Genomic DNA, 23,970 nt, shown 5'->3' with positions numbered 1-23,970 from the left:
TCCTGCTGCCTCAAATTCCCTCCTGCCTCTCTGCCTGCCCGGGGGCTGGCAGCCCGAGGCCCCGTGCTGCTGGGATGTGCTGTGGGAGCAGCCAACCTGCGGATTCCCATCTGCTTTGGGAGCTGCTGGCACGGGTAATGAACGTCCCCCTGGGTCATTGTCCCTGCCTCTCCCAGGGGCTCTCCGAGGGGTTTCTCTCAGGATAGCGTGTTGGAGGATGGCCCTAGGGGGTCAAACAAGCAAGAAGGGAGGAATAAAGCTTCTGGGCAGCTCATCCTCGCATCTTAGGGCAGAGATTCCCAGGGAGTCCACGTGGGAGAGAAAATACGATGGAGGAGCTCTCCCTTTTGTTTTGGGGAGAGCACCAGCCACCTGGTATTTTTTGTATTTTTGTATTACTATTTATTTTATGAGCAGTGTTGGGGCTGAGTTTTGCCTCTGCCTTTGAGCTGGGATGATGGAGGAAACTCTTACGGAGAGAAAAGATAAAATGAGCACACTGAGTGCAGCACACGAGATAAATCCCAGCGCAGCCGCCGTGAGCTGCTCCTCGGGGTTGTGCACCCGAGGAGAGGGCATCTCGGGGGGCTGCCCGTGAAGGATCCTCGCTGTGTTCACGGGGTGCCCCACGGGCCAGGGAAGAGCCCATCCCAAGCAGCACCGAGGACTTGGCTGTCGGCATCTGTCTCGGAAAAGGGATCGCTGTGGGTTAATCGCTGTCCCGTGGAATGCCAGAGCTGAGATCCTGGCTTCATCGTGCCGTTACGGGGTTGTTTACCAGACCCAAATGTCAGGGTTTTGCTCACTGTTCCCACAGCCTCCGCCGCCTCTGGCTATGAAGTGATGAGAGAGACAGTAGCCTTGATGCGAGCGAGCAGCAAGGTGTTTAGCAGATTTTTGGCTCCCCGCTCCCTTTGAGGCTGCTTTGGCTGCCTTTTTTAGTCAAAAGGTTTGCGGCTTTTGTTTTGCCTTTTTTTTTTTTAAGCTGTCAGGCTGTTCCAGGCGTTTGTCTCGACTCACTTTGACGTTGCTACCGCTCGCAAATGTTCCCGTGCTTGCCACCACTCAGGAGCTCGGGATTTAGAGGGGCCGGCCGCGTTTCCTCGCTCCGCACCCAGCCAGTGCGTGGGCAGCTGCGTGCTCTGCGTCTTTTCATGGGGTGACTGGCAAAGGAAGGAGGCAAATAGGAGACAGAGTGTCCCCTGAAGCATCGAGCATCTCTGCTCCTCTCAGCTTTGCCAGCACCAGCGAGAGGTGCAGCGGCTCCGCTCCTGCGTCGCCAAGCTCCCCGACCTAGGAGGAAATCCTAAAAGGATTTTCTCGTGGAGTTGGGGGGGAGATTGGGCATCCGAGCTTTCATCCTGAAGGCTTCAGGAGAGCTCTGCACGGCCCCAGTTTATCTCTAAACTTCCAGTTTCAGCCAATCTAAAAAAGACCACAGGGCATTGTCAAGGTAGAGGGATGGCCGGGAGCGCAGTGGGATGCGGCGCGGTGTGGGTGCGGAGCAGAAGGCAGCAGCTGCACCCTGTTGCATCTCTAATTTTGGGAGTGTTTGGGGTTTCTGCACAGAAACCCAGGCAAAATGGACTCAACGAGCTCTGGGGGTTCTCTCGTTTGTGTGCGCCGAGGGAAGAGCCTCGCTCCGCCTGCTGTGTGGCTCTCATGTGCAGCAGCTTCTGGGAACGCGGAGATGAGAAAGCTGCCGTCCAACAGCTACATCAGCTTGCCATAAATTTTTATTCCTCCTCCTATTTCTCACTTCTGAAGTTGGGAACAAACACAAGTCCGTATAAATTATGTTCCTAAAGGAGACTTAACTTCCTCCTTTGCTATTTATAGACGGCTCTTTCTTCATGCATATGGATAGCAGCTTGATTTGCTCATCTTCAGTAGCTTCTGTTTGATCTCGGGGGTGCTCCTTGTGCATCTTCAAGGAGCTCGGCTGAATAATTTATCCATTCAAGGCTCCGCACAGAGAGTTTAAAGTGATTTCGGGAGTACCTCAGGTTCCTTTGTGTAAGATGCTTCACGAGGTCAGCCGCAGGGCTGCAGGACAGCCTGGAGCTACCTGCTTGTGTTTTATTTTCAAAGGGTATTAAAAATCAGCTGATGGTGGAAGGGTAAGAAAAATCCTATTTGTATTGGAGCCAATTGGGAATGTTGACTTCTGACTTCAAGGTGTGCCCCGCTTTGAGGCCAGTTTGGGAAGACCTCTTATCCCCAGTGTGCTTCACCCTTCTGTATCCATCGGTACGGCCCGAGGACTTGTCAGGCCTTGTTTTTTTTTTTTTGTTAACCGACCAAAACCAAACCAAATCTGCTTTGAGTCTTCGCATCCACAGTGGCTGAAGCGAAGCGACCTCGCGGCCACGGGTCAGCTCAGCTGCAGCCGGCTCCTTCAGGGCTCAGCTCGGACCAGAAAAAGATGCAGCAAAGCGTGAACACAGCATTTGTTGGACTTGAACAGAAGCACTACTTTTGGGTAACTCTGGCTCTGTTTGTAACTGATGCAGAAGCATTTTGGTAGGAAGGGGTCGGGCTGTCCAGAGGGAAACGCCTCTCCTGCAACGAAGGAAGCTCCAGCCCTAATTTTCCTGCTATCGGGTGCTTCTGTCCCAGGGGAAATCTGCTGTTTCCTTGCCATAAACTTGTTGTTTTCGCAGTGCACTCGAGGTGAGGTGAATCCAAACCCGGTGCTGCAGGAGGAGAAACCTCTCCCCGGGGTCAGGGAAGGAGCCGGCGGCGCTGGCTGTTGGATCTTCGCGCTGACAGCTGGAAGTGGAGCAGCTTGGATCCCTTCCTGGAGCCTCCTTACGTGTCCAGCCAAAGGGTCAAGCCCGTAACACCCCGTTAGCGTGGTTGGGAAGGTTTGTGAACTGCTTCCCTCCCCAACAACTGCTATTATCACCTCGCAGGCATTAAAACTTCCCCACGCTGCTCGGTTTTACCCGGGCTGAACTCTTGCAGGAGGGATTGGTTCGCTTCCTGTGCTAGGGGAGGTCTCCTGATGATCGCTCTGTCAGCTCGGAGGTGGTTTTAGGATTGGGAGCTTTTCTGGGTTATTATAGAGATTTTTTCAAGAAGACAGATACTTCTGTCAGCAGTTGTAGCGCTGGCTTCCAGGCTGCGTTTGGGAAACGCTCCTTTCTTTGTTCAAATAGCATCAGGACCTGGGAGCACTGAGAGGCTCGGAGCATCTGATGTGCAGCCAGCCAGCACAGCCCTGGGTGTTCTTCTGTTCAACACGTGTGGACAAATTGGTTATAAAATTCCCCCAAATATGGTTAATGTAAGGCCTTTTTTTAGCAGAAGCCTTATCTGTGCCTTAATGTCTAGGGAAAAAGGCTTGCTCTGGGGTGTCTTGCCTTGGACTCCTGCATTTAAGGAAAGGTTCTGCGGGTGGCATCATTGCAAACAGAGAATGAGCTTGAAATTTTATTTCTTCAGCTGAGTTCCCTGGTGGAGAAAACAGTTCTTGAGTAGATCAGGTGCTTGGGGGGTTGGTTTCTTTCCTTAAGACGGTTCCCAAGTTGTGTGGTCGAGTAGGTTATGACACTTCTGTGTGTCTGATGTGAACGCTGTGCTTGGGAGAAATGGATTCCCTATAATCCAATCCATGGAGCTAAATTAATTATTTACTGCCAGCGGTGCACGGGTTTGGGATGGGTTTGAGTAGGTCTGGAGGCTGCTGGCAGGATGAGGGGTGACGGAGCTCTGACTACAGTAACAAAGGCTGCTCTGGAGATCGGAGCAGTGCTTGGAGGAGCCCCCGCGTGCTCTCCGAGGGGATCTCTGAGGGCTGAGATGTCTCAGCGTGGTTCTGGGTGAGCTCATTTGCTTCTGTAACTTCTCAGTTTTCATAGCTGATAGAGTGCATCCCTGAGAAGGGGAGTAAGAACTCGAACGGTTTGATCCAAAATTGAAACATTTTGCAGAGCCTAATTACACAGAGTCATGATTTTTACGTAAAACCCTGTCCCAGGCCTTCAAACAACTTTTTAAATACCAGCTTCAGTGGAGAGCCGTGCCTAATCACCCCTTGAAAGAAGCAGAGAGCGATGGGTGTTGAAAGGCAGCGGCTCGAGCTTGGCGAGGGGATCCAGCGACCACAAGTGTTGAAATTTGCACGGAACACGAGGAGGGCTTTGATCAAAACACAGCCCAAACTTCCACAGCTTGGGACGCGACCAAGAGCACTAAGCTAGCAGCAGTGGGAGAAGGTTTTGGAGAGACTTCAGAGGTTCCAACGGCAGCGTTGCAGCCTGTAATCTCAGTAGAAAACGGGCTTGATGTAATTAACAGCATAGCAATGCAATCCGTGTCAGGACAGTCCCTTCCCTCTCCTTCTGAGAACCTCTGGGCTCTTTCTGTCCTTTAGTCAGCAGCGTTTCTTCCAAATCCAGCCATACCTTGAACGCAGAAGAGGAAGGAGGTGAGATGTGGCCAAGGGAACGTGGAAAGGATTTTGGCCTGAGCTCTCCGGATGGAAGATCTCGACGTGTGCCTTGGTTTCGCTACAAAGGATGGGGTGGAAATGGAGCTACAGAACTTATGGGGGGGAAGTATTTTGCTTAAAAATAAATAATAATAACAAAAAAGTATTTTTTAGCTGCACCAATGGCTGGTTTAGGTCATCAGAAGATGTGGGTGCGTAAATATGATGATCCAGTCTTGATTATAATTGTTTAGGTTCTCAAATTAAGGTAGTGTGGCTTTTTGAGGCTTGATGACATTCGCCCCCGTGTTAGGCAATCCACAGCACGATTTCTGAACTCTCAGCAAGTCTTCCTGGACTCTCAGGCCCTTTGACCTCCTGTTACCCTTCTATTAACGTTAGTTCATCCATTATTTCAGTGGACGGTAAATGGGATTAGCAGTGGATGAATGCTGGAAGAATGAATGGTTGTTAAAAAAAATAATTTTATTCTTGAGCCTGGGACAGGGCACGTGAAGGTGGAGGTGCAGCCAGGATTGGACACCGCATGGGGAGAGAAGACTGTCCTGAAGCCGAAACAGGAGGCAGGAGATGGAGGGCAGCCCTCTGCTGAGCGCATCTCCTAGACAGAGGGGCCGTGGCTGCAGCAGCTGGCAGCAAATGGGGATGATCCTGCTGGATTGCCCTGAGCAGAGCTTTGGGGGAAGTTCCCTCCTGGTGGGTTTTTGTGGCTGCATGGCTATGAAATTCGTTCACATCCTCGGCTGAGAAGTGCTTCGTGCCACTTTGCTGACTGAGGTAGAAGAGAAGTGAGCATGGGGTGCGGTGACTCCAACCCTGCATGCCTCGCTTGAGGAGGTGGTGGAGTGGTTCCCCCCCGCAATGGTTTAACAGGTCTGAGGGTATAAAAAATCATTCTTGTAATTGGCCTTCACAATTCTGAATCACATTCAGGACTGTAGTCTCTAAATTGTTAATGTTTAGACCCAAGCCTGGCTGTTACATGCTCGTGGTCGTGCTGTGCCCGCTGATTCAGGAGGAGCACACCCTGTGCAATCAGTGAGTTCTCCACGTGATCTCTGTGCTGTTGCAGAGAGGCACATTTAATTAATACTGAGACAATTATCTTGACAAGTAAGTCAGACTCGGAACAATAACATTTTCCCAGTTACTGTGTGGTAGCCAGATGCTAATGCAGACTGCTATTAAGGGCTTGGCTTGCCGCTCTTGAGGTTACTGGCAGGTAATCAGTGTATTTTTCCCATTTGGAGGTTTGGATTTCAGTGTTCTGGGAATTAGGCCCACTGGGATGTCCAGTCGATGTTTCAGTGTGAATGGAAGAGCGTTTTGTTCCTGCTAGGAAATATTTCTCCCTCTTGCCAAATACCAGGATGCAAATAGAAATCTACGTGCTACGGGGGTCGGGCTGGCGACAGAGCAGAAGCTAAACCAGGGAGGGAGCTCTCCAGAACTGAATGTAGACACTCAGGATTTGGTAAAAACACGCTGTGTTGGTAACCTCGTCGCAGTCTTCCACAATTGCTGGTGCTTTTGGTCACCTCCCCCCCGTGTACAAGCCGACAGCCCTTGCCAGTGGTGATCTACAGCGGGTTCAGTAGGTGGGTCTGCTGTGCTCGAGGCTTTGTGCTGCCCAAAACCAGCAGTAATGAGTTGCAAATGGTGAAGGAGGTCTTGCCCTGCCAACATCCCTCATCCTGTGTGTGCATTGAAGCTCACATATTAAGGTTTTTTTCCTGTTTTGGCACGTTGGCCCTTGCTCATGTGGACCTAATGAAGGTTGCAGCGTTGCGTCCATGAAGGCCGAAAGTGTTGTTGGAGCAGATCCATGTTGCAAATGGGAAAGCCAAAGGAAACGAATCGAGCCCCAGAGATGTTTCGGGGATTGTGGATGGTGGTGCAGTGGAGTGAGAGTTAGCCATGGTCATCAGCAGGAGCTGGGTGCAGAACCTGATGGATGGAGGAGTGGGGAAAGAGCCCAGTCCAGCCCCTAGTGTGGCCATGAAGATCTGAGCAGCAGAGGCCCAAACTTCTTGGGGACAGACCGAAGGTGGGCTGTGGGCTGGAGAACAGCCGTGCTCCTGGTGCTGATGGCTCTGTGGGACCTGGGTTTGAAGCTCAGTTGGCCCAGGGGAGCTGAGCAGGAACAGATAGGCTGCTTTCATGTCCGACCTCTTGGCTGTTTGCCTCAGCAGGTTGGTAGGAGCCTGGTGTGAAGCCTCCTGTCAGTGTCTGGTTTATTTTGCTGTGCCAGGTCTGTGGTGACACCAGATCTATGATGACACCAGGTTTGTGGTGACATGAGGTCCGTGGTGACACCAGCTCTGTGGCGACATGAGGTCTGTGGTGACACCAGGTCTGTGGTGACACCAGGTTTGTGGTGACACCAGGTTTGTGGTGACACCAGCTCTGTGGCGACATGAGGTCTGTGGCGACACGAGGTCTGTGGTGACACCAGGTCTGTGGTGACACCAGGTTTGTGGTGACACCAGGTCTGTGGTGACATGAGCTCTGTGGTGACATTAGGTCCATGGTGACACCAGTTCTGTGGTGACACCAGGCCGTGTGTGTCCTGCCATGCTCGGCACCCTCCATCAGGCCTCACAACTCCGTTCCCTGCCTCCCTGCTGTATGATGTGAGCCCGTACGGAAAGCGGGCCTTCTTCCCTCCTCTCAGCCCTGCCCATCCACTACATCTCCACCCACCATCTGTGTTATGGGGTGGCCATAGGGCTGCTGTAGGGCTCGGCCTGCAGAGGCTGTGGGGCTTTGAGAGCCCCCTGCCACCTGCGAGCTCCTCAGGAGCCGGGCTCCCGGTGGAGGTGGGCCTCTGTCCCAGATGGTGGATCTGGTTTAAATAAAGGCAGTGGAAAATACCCAGTGTTCCCTTGAGCTTGCAAAATGAGAGCAAAGTGCAGCGTTGGTGGTTTTTTTTTTTGCCTTTTGCTCCTTTTCGTCCTCCTTTCCCCCTTCCCTAAATTCAGGACTTTAATGCGGGGCTTTGCCACGAGTCAGAATCGAGGTATTGGAGAGGCGGCCTTTAACACCCCGAAGTATTTTTCCGTTTGTTAGATTAACCCCGAAGTTTTAGGAAAAGGGGAGTGGGCGGAGGCCTGGGATAATCTATCTTTTGCTGTGCACAAATTAGTGCTGGCGGGAGGAGGGAAATGCTTGACTGGAGCACTACAAAGCCGGCCGTGGGGAGCAGCCTGGGGAGGGCAGGCGGGGAGCCGCTGCTGGGGAGGCTTCGACCTCTGGCCCACGTACCCGGGCTTTGAGATCGGGATCCCACTGCTGAGTGCACAGATTAAGTCACGAAGGCTACTTTATAATCCATTTAGGAGCTGGGTTTGAATAAAATGCCCAATTTCTGTCCTGCTGACTCATGGCTGCCCTAATGGGATGGGTATGTCTGAACATGGGCAGTGCTGAGGAGCACTTAAGTGAAAGCACCAAGAATCATTTTGAGCAGCAAATCTTGCGGATCACTCATCCACATCTGCTGTGATCTGCATTTTCCTGGTGATAGAGCTGTGTGGATGAAGAGCTTTGGATTCCTGAGTGTCTTAAGGCAACCGAATCCTTGGCCTCCAGCTCTGAGGGAAATCAGTTGATGGAAGTGATGCCACCTCTCAGGAGCTGATGCTACGAGAGTTTCTGCTTTTTGAGCACTTAACATGTAAGCTGAGAGCTCACAGGTCCTCAGCTGAGGTTTCACAGGGTTTTTTTTAAAGGCTTGATATCTTCAGAAAACTTAATGTGATGTACGGGACAACGTAGGGCTCAGGAACAAGTCTTCTTAACAGCAAGTGCCTCCTGGCCCAGGAAAGCAGCCACCTCCTGGGCAAATTCCCTGCCTGTAGGAGAAGAGGCTGCAGAGATCTTAAACAGGCCGATGTGAGCCAGTAGATAAGTTTAGGAACCTGAAGGCACAGCCTGTCAGGGATTTTGTTGGAGCTGTAAGGTTGGTCACAACGACAGCCCCTGCCTGGGCTGTTAGCAAGCTGTTCTCTCCCCATGCCTTCCTCTCGGGTGCTCCAGGATGGCTGGGAAACTACACAACCAGACTGCAATCTCTGTGGAAATCCAAAAAGACTTGGGGTCTAGATGATAGGAAATCAGATTAAATGTGGTCACAAGCCATTTTGGGGGTTTTGTTACAAAATTGTGTATGGCAGAGCAGCCTTCGGTAGTGTAGCTTGTGAAAGAATTGGCAGCTCCGTCAGCTACAGGTCACTCTGCCGTTTGCTGTATGTTTTGTGGCTAGCTGTTTTTTCCTTCCCTTTCTCCCCCCTTGACTTTGTGCTTTAAATCAAAGCTCCCAATGACTGTGGTCACAGGGCTTGGGGGAGCAAATGAAATAAAACGAGCTACACACCATAACGGACCCCTCCATCTTGCCCCTGAGGATTGGGCTGAGTGATTGCAATTCATCCATCTCTTCTTGCTCAGTGCTGTCTGGAGAAAAACCGTGCCTCTAAATTCACCAAAATGTGAACAAAACGTCTGGTTAAAGACTCAGGACTTTCATAGCAGAGCGCAAGGGTAAAGTACCATGTATTAAAGGGTTCTGCACATTTGTTTTCTCCAGCAGGAATCGGGGTGTTTGCTTGTTAGAAAAGGTCAGAGCAGTCACTGCAGCAGCATTTCCCTGCGTTCTGCTCTGCTTTACTCATTTTACATAGCAGTAGGTGCACGTTTAGAGATGAAAGGCAACCTTTTCTGGCTACTGGGACTGTGAAGCCACAAGCAGTTTCACCTCCTCTTTCTGGATGTTGCTTCATCAATGCCATTTCCTATCCACGTGTTTTGAAAAAGAAGTGAAATCCTACCACGCTGACCTTAAACTAACACAGCTTCACAGGGTTTTGCCTAAAAGAAGAATGTGAGCTGTCTGGGGTTCTAATAGCGGATATTGATTGTTTGAATAGGCTTTGTTAGGATTGCGTCCTGTTAATGCTGTGGGTAGTAACATGAGCACGAGGTCTGGGATGGACAGGAGGTCGCTGTGTTCCTCCTACTTACCCGTGGCTGATGCTTATTCCACTTAATGTGTATCACTTGTGTAAGTTGCAGGTTAATTTACACATGGGTGAGTTATCTCACGGATGTGCAGATGTTAGATCTCACCTATTATTGCTTCCACTAGTGAGGAAGAATAACCTATAAGTATTAATAATAATCTATCTACACAGCAAGCTTCAGTTCAGGAGACAAAAAAGACCCTGGGAACACCAGCGTTCAGGAGCTGAAGGCAGTGATGCTGGCAGAGATGTGTGGTACTGCAGGGATCGGTGTGAGCAGGGATCCAGCAGTCTCTGCAGGATGCGACCCTTTGTGGAGCTCTTTGGACCCCGTTCCTTCACGTCGGTGCCTCTCGGATGGGAGCTGCATCAGCAGGGCTGGGTGGAATGGGCAGAGCAGCTGCAGACGTCACTTGGGAGGCTCCTAATAAAATTCATTAAAAATTGCAATTTAAAAAGGAAAAAAAAAAACAAAACGCAGGTGGTGAGACACTAGGGTTTCATACTCTGGATATTTGAAGAATGGCATTTAGAGCAGAGACCTGCGGTGTGTGCAGTTAGCTGTATTGACGTGATGGAGTTTGATCCCCAAATTCCTCGCAGATAGCCGCGTCAGGCAGTGGAAGAGCAGAGTAACTTAAAGGGAAGTCACAGAAATCAAGCACTTTTCTTTGGCCTAGGGGTTTTAATTGTGCTTTTGACTTCCACACACTTTTCTGTTTTCCCTGTTAGACCCTTCCTTGCCCCAAACTGATTTGCTAAGAGCTCTGATAACTTGCTGTACACAAATGAAGCTCGATGTGTTTAATGTCCCTGTATCTAACTGTGCCTTGCCACCAATAACCAGTCCCAAAGTTTTTATCGTCTCTGCATCCAGAGGTGTTTTACATGACCCAGAAATTGAAGAAATTGTCTGTTGGCCCCTAACGACCTGCTGGTGCTCATTGGTTTGGTTTGTGTCTTCCTAAATTGCCACTTGGATATTGGTTTGCTGGCAGGCAGTGGGTGTGGGGTAGGGAGGGTTGGGCAAGAGTGGGGTTGAGAAACAGCCTGGGGAAACACAAACCTTCAGGGCTGTAAAAGGCAAACGTTGCTCCTGTCAGATTGAGAAATTCTGGTTACAGCTGGCAGTAACGCCTTCTGTAGGTACATCCTAGGTTGCCAGATGCATTGGGGTGCCCCTTTCCATTTTAGCTCGATTTTTGGGATCTTGGTAAAACCCAGAAAGTGCATTCATTTGTTCTGCAGTAGGCTTCGAGATCCTGAAGACCTGAAGGGTTTCAGAGGTCCTCAGGGTGCCATCGAGCCTCCCTTTGCTGCGTCTGCCCCGTTTCTGCAGAATAACTTAGTCCTCAGCCCTCGGACCGCGTGGGGCAGGTTTCCAGGGCAAGGTTTTGTACTCCAGAGGCTTTGCTGTAAAGATGAAAGAACCCCTTGCAGAGAGGTAAGCTCGCTCCAGAGAGCCCTGCGCTTAATAAATGCCTTTTAGTGCTGTTGCTAAAGGTTTTATTTATTGGCTGTGAGGCTGAAGCTACTGATGGCGGTGTAGCCCGGTGAGCGGGGAATGAGGATAATTACCAGGAAACTATTATGTGGCCTTGAGCAAAACTGCTCTCCCTTCTTGGCCGGTTGTGCTGCAGATCTCGCAAGGAGACCTCATTCCTCACCGTGGCTGAAAGGGGGAAGTGGCAGAGTGAGTGTTTTCCTGGCTGGAGGCTGAGCACCAGAGTGTGTCCACAGGGCTCATGTGTGGGACCTGGATGCATCTCAGAGGCCCTTCTGGACCTTAAGTCTGTTTATTTTATTTTATTTTAATTATTTTTTCTAGCAAACCACGTTGAATATTCATTGTAGAGACTCCTGTCTGGTAACGTTGCCCTGGATGTGGTTTATTTGGCATGTTGTGCAGAGCCTGCTTATTGCTTCTGTAACACGACAGCAAAACACGTAACCAAAAAAAGTGATGCAAAAACCCCACGGAGCTGAACTCCTTCACAAATGTACCTTTTCCACACCCATGTGTGTCTGCAGCCTCTTAGCTTGCCAACTGTGCGTGCATTGCACCATTCAGCCTGCCTTGCACCTCTGCTCTGGTTCCTCCTGTGCTTTATTCCAGGTGTGTGGATGCCTTCAGGCTCCTCTCACAGCTTTCCTGCTGGTGGTGATGTTTCCTCTGGCAGGTTTGGGACCCTCTGTGTTGTCCTGGGGTGCTGAGAGGTAGTGCAAGTGTTGGTTGGGGTCCTGTGTACCTGGGAGCCCCATCAACAAGCAGTGAGATGCGGCAAAGTTTTTCAAGGCACTGAACGAGACATTGGAATAACTCACTGCTACTTGGTGTATTCAGTGTCTCAGAAGAGCACAAAGAATTTAAGGAAAACAAACAAACAAAAAGCCAAAACCAACAAGCACACGCACACAACCCCCTGCTCGGACTGCAGGATCTGTTTCAGATGAATATCTGAGTTCTTCACAGGGGTAAAGTTCTTGATTTATTAATCGCATTTCATTAAAGCTGCAACTCCAAAACAGAAGTCCGATCTGGTAGATGCTTCTTGTCTTCTATGACTTCTTTTGTAGCTGCAGCTGGGAGACTTTTTATAGTGTATTAGCATGCTGACATCTTTTCTTGCTCTTCTTTCATGGCATTTGGGAGGATTACTCCGTTTTGTTTACTCTTACGGAGAATTTTGGAGGTGCACTCGGAGTTTGTGGTCTCATGGCTTTCTCCTAGGTCAGCTTTAAAAAAGCAAAGCAGCCCCCCTCCTCCTTCAAACAACCCCAAAATCTTCAACTGAAATATATTCCCGCAAAGTCGTGATTAGGAATTATGGTCTGCTTGACCATAGTCAAGGTCTAGACCTCTATTTTAGTCTCACAACCAGTATAAGACTGACTTTCGAGAGCTTGATTTTGTCCAGCAGGTTTTCTTCTCCTTCTCCTCCTTTTCCTTTTTTTGTTTTCTTTTTAATTTTAGGTGGTAACTTTAAAAAGTACATATGCTTATTACTAAAAACGGTGATAGAAAAATAATCCGCTTGCCATTTTAGGAGGAGAAATATATGAGAATGTAGAGATAGGATTCAATAAAAACTTTGACGGCTGTCCAGGACACAAGGAAGGCTTCGTTTCTTTGAAGATGTGGAAAATTACAGTTCAGCTGGAAACCTCAGTGAAAACCAATTGGCAAGTATTGTTTATCAGAAGTGCTGACCAAATGTGAACTTCAGGTCAGGTCGCTGGGTGGTAGCTGCCGAAAACCACGCGGTGGGGTTAGTTGTAGAATGGGTTGAGTTAGAGGCATCGCCTCAGCCCGATGTTGGTGGGGGCTTTGTTTGTGTCATGGAAATACGGAGGAATGTGCATGTTGGTTTTGATGCGTAAAGTATGTGCTCAACGCGTGCCTGAGAGCCTGGGAAAATCGTCCAGCCTTAACATAAAGCAGAGGTGCGTGATTTGGGCACGACTTAGAAACCGAAGATACAGAAGGAAGGAGGGTGAGCAGGGAAAATAAAAATTGATTCCTGCTCTCCCAGTGTGTACCCTTCCCTCCAGATCTTTAGCTGTCTGAAAACCGGGAGCACTTTTAAAAAAAATATTGATTGTAAGTGCAATTACATTTTTATGGTTATTCTGTTCTTTAATGATGAGTGCAGACTTGTCCAATTCCCATGTTCAAGTTGGTCTGGAATCTCTTGAGGCTGAACAAAACGTTTACATGTGTTTTCTGTTGGACTTAGGCATGGCATTCCTCAGTCCTGGTATGTCTCCTGTATAATAGTTTAGGAATACCAAGTTCGTGTTCAACCTCTATTTCCATAATTAAATGCTTTGTTGTAATGGCTTCTCAGCTGCTCACTTTATTGTAATGAAGAAAGAACCAGAACAGTCTTCCTCCTGCAGAGCAGCAGTCTCTCTGTTATCGTGTGAGATGGAGATGAAGCTCTTTTGGTCAGGTATTGGTCTTAAACATCTCACTTCTGATGACTTTGTCAGTGGATCTGTTTTCAGCCAGGTATAATCACCCCAACAGTGTTGAAGAACACAGCAGATAAGTTGGTAAGAGCTGTTGAAAGATTTGGTGGGCTGTTTTTACAGGTCTACAAAGGAAGGGGGTGAGGGTAGAGGCACTGGAACTGGAGAACTACTGGGTGTCCCTGGGAGATGCCTCCAGGTACGCAGAGTATCAAGGTAGGATGCAGTAAAAAAATCTGATGTTGAAATCATTTCCAGCAGACCTCAGGAGATGAGCTTTCTCGTGGTCAAAATCCACATGGGAACAGAGGGACCTGACTTTTTTCTCTGACAAAAGAAAGGAAATTGCTTGGGGTGTTCCCTTCTGAATAATTTTTTATTTCATCTTGTGACCATTTCTAGTGGTCTGTCCTCCCCAGCTGCTGCATCTTACAAGAAGCAGTTTTTACATGAAGGAAAAACCAATTCTTCAGGTGAGCCATGTCATGAGTGTTATGGAGGGTCCTCGTGGCAAGCGTTAATTGTATTTCACTTGCAAAGAGTCACTTTGTGCAGTACCGTGCTTGCCTGCCTGGAGCACCAGGATTTTATACAGTGCTTAGGGAACATCTTTATCAAAGAAGACAGTTGCACCTTCTGCTTCTCTGGCTCTCTGTCAGAAAAGATGGATGGTAGCTTCTGTTTTCATACAAGCAGCCAAAGGTTTGATAACGTGCAACGGTGAAGGTCAAAGCTGGGTAAAAGCACCCTGGCGGCATGGGAGTGGAGGAAATGAGCTACTGGAACAATCCAGTGAGATCTGTGGTGGACATTGCATCATCCCAGGAAAACCCTTAAAATGACTCATTTTGTATAAAAGCTTTGTGTTCCAGTACAACCACAAGTACTGACCTTGAAGCAGGTATTAATTAGTGGATGACTCCTCGTCTGCCTTGTTCAAGGTGTCAGACTGCCTGACTACGGTGATCTCTTAAAACTTGATGCCTATAGGAGTAATAGATTCATACTTCGTGTTTTTCTTCTTGTGGCAAAGACCAAATGAAAAAAAAAAAAAAGAAGAGTTTAAAGAAAAAATAAGTTGAGCGCAGCTCAGGGAGCCAAGGGCTTTGTTCTGATTTTGACTCTGATAACACTCGCTTGGGTGGCCTTGGGCAAGTTATTAATCCTCAGGAACCACAGTTTGCCAATTTGTCTGATCTGGATAACTTCACTCGCCTAATAGGACGTGTTTTTAACATGCCGTTAATGTAAACGTGTAATAATTATCAGCTTCTTATGACTACTCTGTTTATGACGAAGGAGAATATTTGTATTTAGAGCGGATGCCCATTTTCCAGACCTACTTCATTTAACTCCTGGGAGATGTTTTGACTCTTCAAAAGAGGATTTTTCTTGACTTGGGGCCACCGCTGTGGTACTCTGTCCCGCCAAGTTCAATGTTCTTCTGGATAGAATAAAATGTGTTTATGGATTTTGATGAAACTTGGAAATTCTTGGATTGTTAATCTTGCCGTTTTACGGGAAAATGAATCAAGTTCTGACTCACGGAGGAGGACTGACCTTGGGGCAGAGGGGAGCGTTGTACACACCCCAGCTTGGGTTACCAGGAAAGGATTTTGGGCAGTTTAAAGGACATCAGTTTCTCTTCTCGTTTAAATTGAACTTTTCCTATAGTTTATGTTTTAGTTTAAATGTTCACAATATCTCCAAGGTCACCAAACCAAACCCTAATGGTGCGCACTGGGTGGTAGTCTTCTCCAGATGTTTCCTCAAGGTAGAGAATCAAGTCAAGGTCCAATGCTGATAATTTTCTCATCCGATAGGCTTTCAAATTCTGGCATTTCTGCAATACCAGTTGAATGTTTTTGAGTATTTCCTAACGCAGCTCCTAGGAAAAACCCCTTCCTTGCTCCTCTGTTTGGGTCTGTGTGCCATGTTCATCTTGGGGCAATCCGTAGATGTGTGCTAAAGGATCTCCATGTTCCCCGCAGAGCCTGGCAGCCCCTTTTGTCCCTTCTAACCCTTCAACCACCAAGCCTCTGCTCTGCCCCGGCTGCTTTCCCTGTCAGGTTGTGCTGTGCTCTCATCTCTGGGGGCTTTGAGCACAAGGCTGCCCATTCCTTCAGCTTCTCCTGGTCTTTTGAGTCCCAAGCTGGTATTTCACCTTTCCGTTCCCTCCTAACCTTTAGATGTTTCCCAATGCATCCCCATGCCCTGTCCATCCAGGTTTATTATCTACAGATGTAATTTTCCATCTTACCCAAGACTTCAAATTCCCCCCAAGTTTGTAGCCTTCAGTTGGCCAACACCTCAACGTGGTGCCACTGGCAGGCTTCGGTGCCCCGTACTTCCACTCTTTGTGGCTTTTTGTTTCCTGTCTGCTTGCTCCGTCTTCTGTGCTTTGTTGTTGTTTCCTCTCTTTTAATGTGTGTTTCCTTCATTTCCTAAGGATTGCAGATACAATCAGTGGAAAATAATTGCCAAGATATTCTTCAGTCTTCTGCTCTCTCCAAATATTAAGGTACTTTGCACTTGATATGCCTATCCTTTTAATAACTCTTTGATAATAACACTACCTAATTTCAAGTCTACCTCTGACTTTCTTTGGAGTACTTGCTCTAATTTTTGTGGCACTAACCTGCAAATCTGGGTGCCTTGGCTGAGCACTTGGAGCTCACTAACTTCTGCAGTGGTAGAAGAAATCAGGCAAGTCCTGCCTCCCATTGCAAAACCCCCAAATTTTCCGGTGTGGTCATCTGCCGTGGTCTGCCAGACCAGTTTCTCACCAGCTTTCTGGACATCAGAACTAAACCCAATATATTAGGAGATGTTATAACGACATTTCCACACTCATACACCTACCTTGTGCTATCTACTGAATGAAAAAAGGCTGACTGTGCTGCCTGCCGTTTCTCTTCTGGTAGCAATGCAAGAGGATGAATGTTCTGCATGCCTGTGGTAGGCTTCCCTCATTTAGCAGTGCAGAACTGAGGTCTTACTGAGCAAATTTTCTTGCAGTTCTGCATTTTGGGGAGGTGGGGTTGTGGAAATACACCCCTTCCTTCTCTTTTGGAATGTTTTACTCTCTATGTGCTTAAAAAAAGAAACCGATGATGATTTCAACCGGCCATTGATTTCTTCACGTATCCTCTTGCTTCCCATGTCACTTATCTATACGTCCTAACACCAGATTTTTGTTTGTTGGCCTCTTTTTCTGTTTATTCCATTTGTCATGTTCCTTTTTTTCCTGCCTTTATAGCTTCCTTAGCTTCCATCTGAGCCAGGTTGCCTTTTAACTAGTGTGGCCGCCTTTTTCAGTTGTGGCGTTGTGGCTTTTTGAGCATCTAGTTAAAATGTTCTTAAACAATTTTCAATTAGTCTTCATATTTTTCTGATTACATTCCTTTTCCCAACTGATTTGGCTCGTAATTGTTTTCAGCTTGGTGAAACTGGCCCTTATAAAAGTGTGTGTATATATGTGTGTATGTATACATGTGTGTGTGTGCTATTGGTAGTGATAATGGGTTTTATTCTTAATTGAATTTTTTCTTTGTTGGCTTATAAATGTGTGTCATGGAGACTTGCATTTTAGCTATCAAAAAAAGGGGGGATAAAACACACATGCCTGTTTAAAAACTCACCTTGGCTCTGTTTCGAAATGGAGACCAGCACGCGGGTGCTGGCTTTGGGGTTTGTTGGCATGAAGCAAATAGTGCTTTCCTAGCCACGTGGCATAATCTGCAGCCCTTCGATGTCTGAACAACCCCAGAGGTCAGTGCCTGCTTTGTTTGGGAGAGATTTAAGGAAATAAGTGCTGACTACACACCAACTTCAGAAGTGGCGCTGTCTGCATTGGAGCGGCATGCCCAAGGGCCCAGGAGGACAGGAGAAAGCAGCGTTGAGCCCTGCAAACCTGGTGGAAGAGGAGGAAGGGGCAGCTTGTGCTTGTACCTCTCACCCCAACCCATCACTGCCTGCGGTGGAAAGATGGAAATCTCATGTGAAGGACACAGAGAAGTGAAGGAAAGCACAAGGTACTGCAGAGGGTCAGTGCAGCATGGCTGGAGGCTGGTGGGAGTCAAGGAATGGTCACTTGGAGGTCTTTTCTGTTCCCATCTTGGCAACGTGGAACCAAACAGGGCACGGATAAAACTTGCAGAGGAGCAAACAGGAGAGGGAGGAGAACCAGGGTGCAGCAGCACCATGTTGCAGGAGGGAGGGCAGGTGGAGCTCCTGGGCTCCTCTTCCACCACCACGGCCTCGGTGAGAGGTCCTGCACAGGCAATGAGCGTCTTTCTGGAGCCTTGCATGACAGATAACGCCTTGGTTGGATCGAGTCAGCAGCACGGGGACTCGTTCAGAGGCTCTGATGGGAGGGACCGTCCCAGATTACCCCTCGGATGACCTTTTGCTTGAGCTGGATGGAAGTGATCAGCACCGCGAATGTAAATGATCAGCAGTTGGGCTCCATCTGCAGCTGGTTAATTACCCGTTCACACAATATGTTGTTAGGGGTCATCTGTTTCCAGTTTCATCATAAACAGAAGTAAATGTTGAGAACATATTTTTCTACATCCAGTTTCACTTGTTGTGGATACTTGAAATAGTTTGCAACCCACATCTTTTGGTTTTTGAGGAGGGCTTTTGGCCAGAGAACCCTGCGACCATTTGAGATTTTTTTTTTAAAAAGTGCCCCGGAGGTTGCATTGTAGGGACTTTCCTTATGCAAAACATAAAAGTGCTGTTTTTTCAAATTATAACCATATTTTTCATTAAAATCAGTTGGAGTCCCAATAAACAATCGACTCCGAAAATTTTCCAAATGTTTGCTGCAGTGCTGTTTCTATTTTTAATTATTTTTTAAAAACGTGTTTTTCTTAAAATTGCAGCCTGGCTTATAATTTAAAGAAGCGATCTAGTAAATCAGAAAAAATGTGCAAGTATATGGCTTTTTATTGCACTATAATTAAAACCTACTGGAGATTCCAACGTGAGGATACTTCTGTAGGAGCATCCGATGATTCCTTCCATTTGGCTTATCATGGGAACTTTCTTTTTGTTGCCGACTCTCCTCAAAGATCCCTCCAGTGTGTTTATACATTTGTTTTATATAAATTGAGGGCTGTGTACACGTAGAGACGCCAGAAGCTCTGCGAAGTAGCTGTGAGGCACAGAAGTGCCTGGTTCATAGACACCAAGGCACGGTTTCCACACTGCAGCAGTCTTTGGTCGCTTTTAGTTCTTATTCACAGTTTCATTCGGTGTCTGGCTACCTAGTACAAGATTTGTTTGCTGTCCTAAGAGGAAACAACCAAACAAAGCAACAAAACAAACCTAACAAACAAACCAACAGAACAAATAACTCCAGTTTTGGTTCAGAAGTTGTCACACCTGCTTTGTACAAAGCAAGTAAAGATCTCTGCAAGATATGTAGGAGTATTTTTGTTGTTGAAATCTACTCATAGCTGGAGATAGAAGAGTGCTAGGGCATATTCTGGCACTGTTTCTGTAAAATCCCAAGTGTCCGAGGGAAATCCTCCTTTCCAGAAAGCACCAGGCCCTGGGAGAACGCCATGGAGGTGGAGGAGGGCTGTTGATAGCCTCCCAGCTGCAAAATAATATGCTGAGAGGAGATGGCAGACTGTAATTTGGAGTTCACCCATCTTTTTTGTGCCACAGGCTTTGCCACCGATCGATCCTGCATCACCTCATGAAGGCCGTGCAGGCCGTTGGCGCTGGGTAGGCCGGCGGCCTAGGCCGCAGCTTTCCTGCAGGCAGGGCGCCTAGGTCTGAGGGTTTGAGCAGGACTTGCTGCTTGTTGGGGGTCAGCCTGAGACAGAGCCTTTGGATTTGGGCTTTTTTTTCATATCTGTGAACCTTCTCAAAGCTGCTGGTGGATAGAGGCCGTGCCTCTGTGTGCAGGGCTTTCTTTGGGGGTTCGGATCATGACGGGCACCCCAGCAGTCGCTGTGCTTTGGTTGGGCTCCACCGAGTCCAAGGTCATTTTTTTTTGTGGGAATGGTTTGAAAACAACCTAAAAACTCTCTTTTCTTTGGAGATGGTCTGATGCTGAATAGTTACATGTAGTTGGAAGGGAGTCAGCACGTGGCAGTGGGGCAGCTGCCCTGCGCCTTTAGCACCTCTCACGTCCCAGCTGAACCCAGGTTGCCTTGAATAATGTCAGGACACCACCAGTGGGAGGAAAGGAAAAGGAGTTTTTTCTTGTCAGCTGAAGGTCTGTGCACTTTGGATGAAGGAACTTTTTGTATGATGGCTCTCCCACCTGTTGCATTGCTATGGCACTGGTTTCCTATAGATAGCACTAAGGTAAATAACACGTTTCTTACTCCTAGGAACAGACTCTCCTGAATAATTAGGTTGTATTTGCTGCCTGGTCATCAGCTCAGAAGGGCTAAACTTGGGAGACACTGGCAATAGTTCCTAGTTCCTCTGTGGTTGACCCAATTTTGTCTCCCAGCCTCTGCAGTTTCCACAGGCCTCTTGGGGATCCAGCTGCTCTGCTCAGCAGGTGCAACACTTGCGGATAAGGATGTGAAATTTCTGCTGGATGTTAACATGTTTTCTTCTTTCTGAAGCACACGAATGGCAAAGCAGGATCCTGGGTCTGAGTCCTCAGCTGGAGGCAACATTTCAGCTTGCGTTTAGGTCTCTTTGCTGGAGAGCAACAGCTTTAATCTACTCAGTAAGAATCTGCAATTATTAACAATATTTATTACCCCGGGAATGGGTGAGGGTCCGGTGCAATCAGTGTTGGATTTCTGGGAAGGACCAAGCAGTCTTTGTGAGCAGAAGTTTTTTGGGTCAGTTTGAATACACGATGCGTGACTTCCATACCTCGAAGCTTGCTGATGGCCAGGAGGTCTGCAGGAATTTGCTGTGGTCTTCTTGGAGTCTTCCTACCCCCTGGGTTAAATAAAGGATCCTCATTGCTGAAGTACCACTGGTACCCATTGCTTTAGCCCAGCTGCCTCTGGCTATAAATGTATCAGGGGAGTTTTGCTGTTGTCCTCTCCGTTAAGAGGACAATTGCTTTTATTTGCTGATCCTGCTAAGCAGTGTTATCTTCCTCCTGGCTCTCTAAGTCCTGGGCACTGAGACTTCTCAGAAGACCTCCCACAAGGATGGCTGTTGTGTCAGAGCCACTGAAGGGCCTTTCTTGGTGGCTCCATTCAGAAGATGAATGGTCTTCTGAAGTTTCTGCGAGCAAGAGTTGGGTGACTTCTCAGACTCTGCCTTAACTTCTTTCCCCTTTCAGCCTATGTTTCTTTTATTGTTTGTCCTCTAAAGCCTTTATGCTGGATGGTCTTGACAGAATTAGGAGTGAAATCTCTGCCGGAAGCCCTACAGAAGAATAGAGATCCATTTTGCTTAGAGGGCCTTGGGAGGAACCTGAGCTGGCTGCTGGGATGAGATTGGTATCTCTCTCACCACGTCTTCATTACTTGTTGCTGAGTTCTTAATCACGTTTTGCTGAGGAGACTAAACAATTTCCTAAGAGCATCATGATGCTCTATACCCGTTTCACATTTTTGCTGTTTACTTCTGTAGAGGATAAGCATCCATCAAGAGAACGAGAATTTGTCATTGTGTTATGAAAAAGGGCAGTAGCATTGTTAAAGCCCAATGGGAACACTCTGGTACTAAGAGCCTCCAGGGATAAATGCAAATTTATACTGGCTTTTTAGACAGACATAGCCCAGCAGTCCCTTTTAAATCAGGAGATGGAAAGATGTTTTATCTTTGGTAACTCTTTCCAGAAGACCTACAAAGCCAGTCCATGAGCCACAGCTCTGTTACTGGGGCTAGCATCTATAGTCACTTCTTTTCTCTGGCTTGGTGGTGGAGCTGGAGAGTTGAACTTGAAGGATGTGGGTACCGGGATCCTTTAGTTAGTAGGACTGGGCATTTTGAATGGTAGTCACCACCTTTACTGGAGGGAGGAGGGATGAAAAGAGGTTTTTGTGCTGCTGTTGGAGAAGCAGATTGGTCCCAGATATGGTGGCTTTAGGATTGTGGGAAAAGAGGCTTTGTTTATGGCAGAAGCAAACTGTAGGGAGTTGCTTCATGGGTCATCCCATGAAAGCTTGGCTTGGGGCATGGGAACGGTTTTGGTTATGGACCAGATATAATGGCCCCCCACTGCGTGGCAGCTCCTGCTTCAAGATCTGTTCTTAATCCAGACCCACGAACTTGTTTACCAAAGGCAGTCGCAGCTTGGGTTCAACAGAGGATGCTGCCCTGTAGAGGCCGAATATCCAATCGAACTTCTATCCCTGTTTGCCCACAGCTAGGCAAATGTCAGCACCGAAACTTCCCTGTGAAGAGGATTGGGCTCTGTTGACCATATTATCCTCGTAAATTAGTCCTTTTCCAAACAGGCTCTCCAGAAGAGGATATTCCAGTATGTACTGGGATGTTACGTTACCGTCCTTTTCCCAAAATCCTGGGACAAAGGGGTGATGCTCAGCCGTTCCTACTGAAGGAGGCTGCTGTAGTTTAGGGGGCTGTGGGTGCGTCCCGTGGCCCTCTTTCTTCTGGCATTCACTTACCTATCGAGCCACTTCTTTACCCAGCTCTGCTCAGGTCTTTCCCCAATTCTTTCAGAACAAAATTCCCTTGTGCTCACAGACGTTGCATCATTTCCTCAGCCCCTCCTGATGAAGACCCATGTCCTTTCCCTCCTTGGAGAAAGCAGTGCTTATCCTGGAGCTCTGCTTGCCTTCCTGATCTACAGCTACCATACCTGTTTTTTTTTCCCTCTCCCCTAGACCCAGCCTGCTGATGTGTGATGTGTGGGTTCACTTAGCACCACTTTAACTTTCCATTTGTTCGCAGCATCTCTCTCTCAAAAATAGTGCTTTTTTTTTGATTTCTTCTGAGGCCAGGCAGTAGCCCTGGTCAGCAAAACGTGCTTTAAATTGGGCTGCAGCGCTTACCCTGCAGGAGAGTTTATTGATAACTTCCCACAGTAGCACCTCATAAGCACGAGGGCTCTCCTTTTCCTTCTGTTTCAAATTTAGCACGCTGGAATGGAAGTTTCCTCCCCCAATTAGGAGAGCAGCCAAGTTCCTTTTCGCACGTAGCGTTGCAGCATCTCTCAAGGTTGGTTTTAAAGCCTCGGCTGGTGGGAGGTGGTCGTGGCTCCGGGTCAGGAGGGCCCCGAACCTCTGCAGCATGGAAAATGCAGAAACTCACATTATTTTAAAGGTCTTTCTTGGTGTGATCAGGACTTTGAGTTCCTTTATAATGACTTGGTGTTTCCCGTTGCACAAGAGCTGGCCCCTGTTACTTTTTGGGGTCGTGGTGGGAGTGTTTTGCTGGTGCCCTCATATGGGGCTGGCCATGGGGCCGAATTGTCAGGAAGAAGAGCTTTTTTTGAGATGCTTTAGGTAAAGGTTGTTGTTACGGTTCTGAGGAAGCTTTTCTTTTTCAGATGTGAATGTTTCCCCAGGGACTAGACTGGTGGGTGAGTGGGTGCCTGCAGCCCAGCACGGTGTTCTTGGGAAAGGTCCAACCTCAAAACGACACGGTTAGAGAGGCTTTTATCATCTCATCTGTAAATGTAGTACCAGGGAGCGAGGGAGAGTCCCGTTTTCTGAAAAAAAAAAAAAAGCATCATCCTGTAGGTGAGCAGGCAGGCTCATTTCTTTCTTTCTCCCTTTCATCCCCACCAACTGAAAAAATGTTCACATTTTGCATTCTTCTGTACGTAGGTAACTGCCTGGAAAAGTCCTGACTTCTTGGAAGTCAAGGCTGAGATTTTTTTTTCCTTTTTTTTTTTCCTTTATTTCATTATAATGTTTTACCCTGAATTGTGAAAGACTTGGACTTCCTCATCTGAGGGGTCAGAAACATCTTGTACTTGTAATCTAAACTTGCTCATCCGCTCATCTCTGCCCAGGAGACAAATCCATCTCAGTAATGGTTCAATGCTTTGTGTCAGGCCCTTGCTCTGGTGGGAAGGTGATTTCTGGCTCCCCTTCCTGGTGCTCACCGTCGTGCATCGTAGCCTGCAGACTCCACGATGCTTTTTCCTTCAGTGCAACTTGTATTTTAGTAGCACAGACTCGCAGCTCAATAAATCATCAAGCTAATGCCAAGAAAAATGTCTGAAAGCAGTGTGGGGCTCTCAGAAGCGGTCATGAGGTCATTAATTCGAGTTACTCCTCATTCTGGTGGCAGCATCCTGGATCAAGGTAGCGGTCGTGCAGGTCCCTGGCGGGGGTTTGAGGTGGGTGGTGGGGAAGGGAGGATGTGCCTGGCCAGGGCTGGGGAGCTGTGTCAACCATATCATGGTCATGGGCCCCTGGCACCCAAGGGAGCACCTTTTGCTCACTGTGCTAGGAGGTAGCACAGAAAATGAGAGGTTCTGGAGACCTCAAAGTCACCTCTTGCAGCCCCAAGGATGTTATGAGGTCAGAACTGGTGTCTCTGCCTGCCCTGCTCCCGTTCCCACCACCCGTGCCTTCTCACGTGTGATGTTCCAGGTCTGGATCCCTG

The 23,970-nt window shown here is 48.0% G+C and overlaps 1 protein-coding gene across 9 annotated transcripts in view; it reads left to right on the top strand.

Moving 5' to 3' along the window:
* The window catches only part of EXOC6B (exocyst complex component 6B), a 266,143-nt gene that overhangs the window by 82,265 nt on the left and 159,908 nt on the right, over nucleotides 1–23,970 (top strand). For 6 of the 9 annotated variants that reach the window (XM_068679495.1, XM_068679491.1, XM_068679493.1 and 3 more), the window contains one exon: nucleotides 15,899–15,970. The exons of the other annotated variants lie outside the window; for them this stretch is intronic. In XM_068679495.1, coding sequence (XP_068535596.1) covers nucleotides 15,899–15,970 — 72 coding nt within the window. The remainder of the gene's footprint in view (nucleotides 1–15,898; nucleotides 15,971–23,970) is intronic. 9 annotated transcript variants of the gene reach the window in all.

Source organism: Anas acuta, chromosome 4, assembly GCF_963932015.1.
Source record: "Anas acuta chromosome 4, bAnaAcu1.1, whole genome shotgun sequence".
Lineage (NCBI taxonomy): Eukaryota > Metazoa > Chordata > Aves > Anseriformes > Anatidae > Anas > Anas acuta.
Note: the sequence above shows the minus strand (reverse complement) of the source record. Positions and strands in the feature narration are given on the sequence as shown.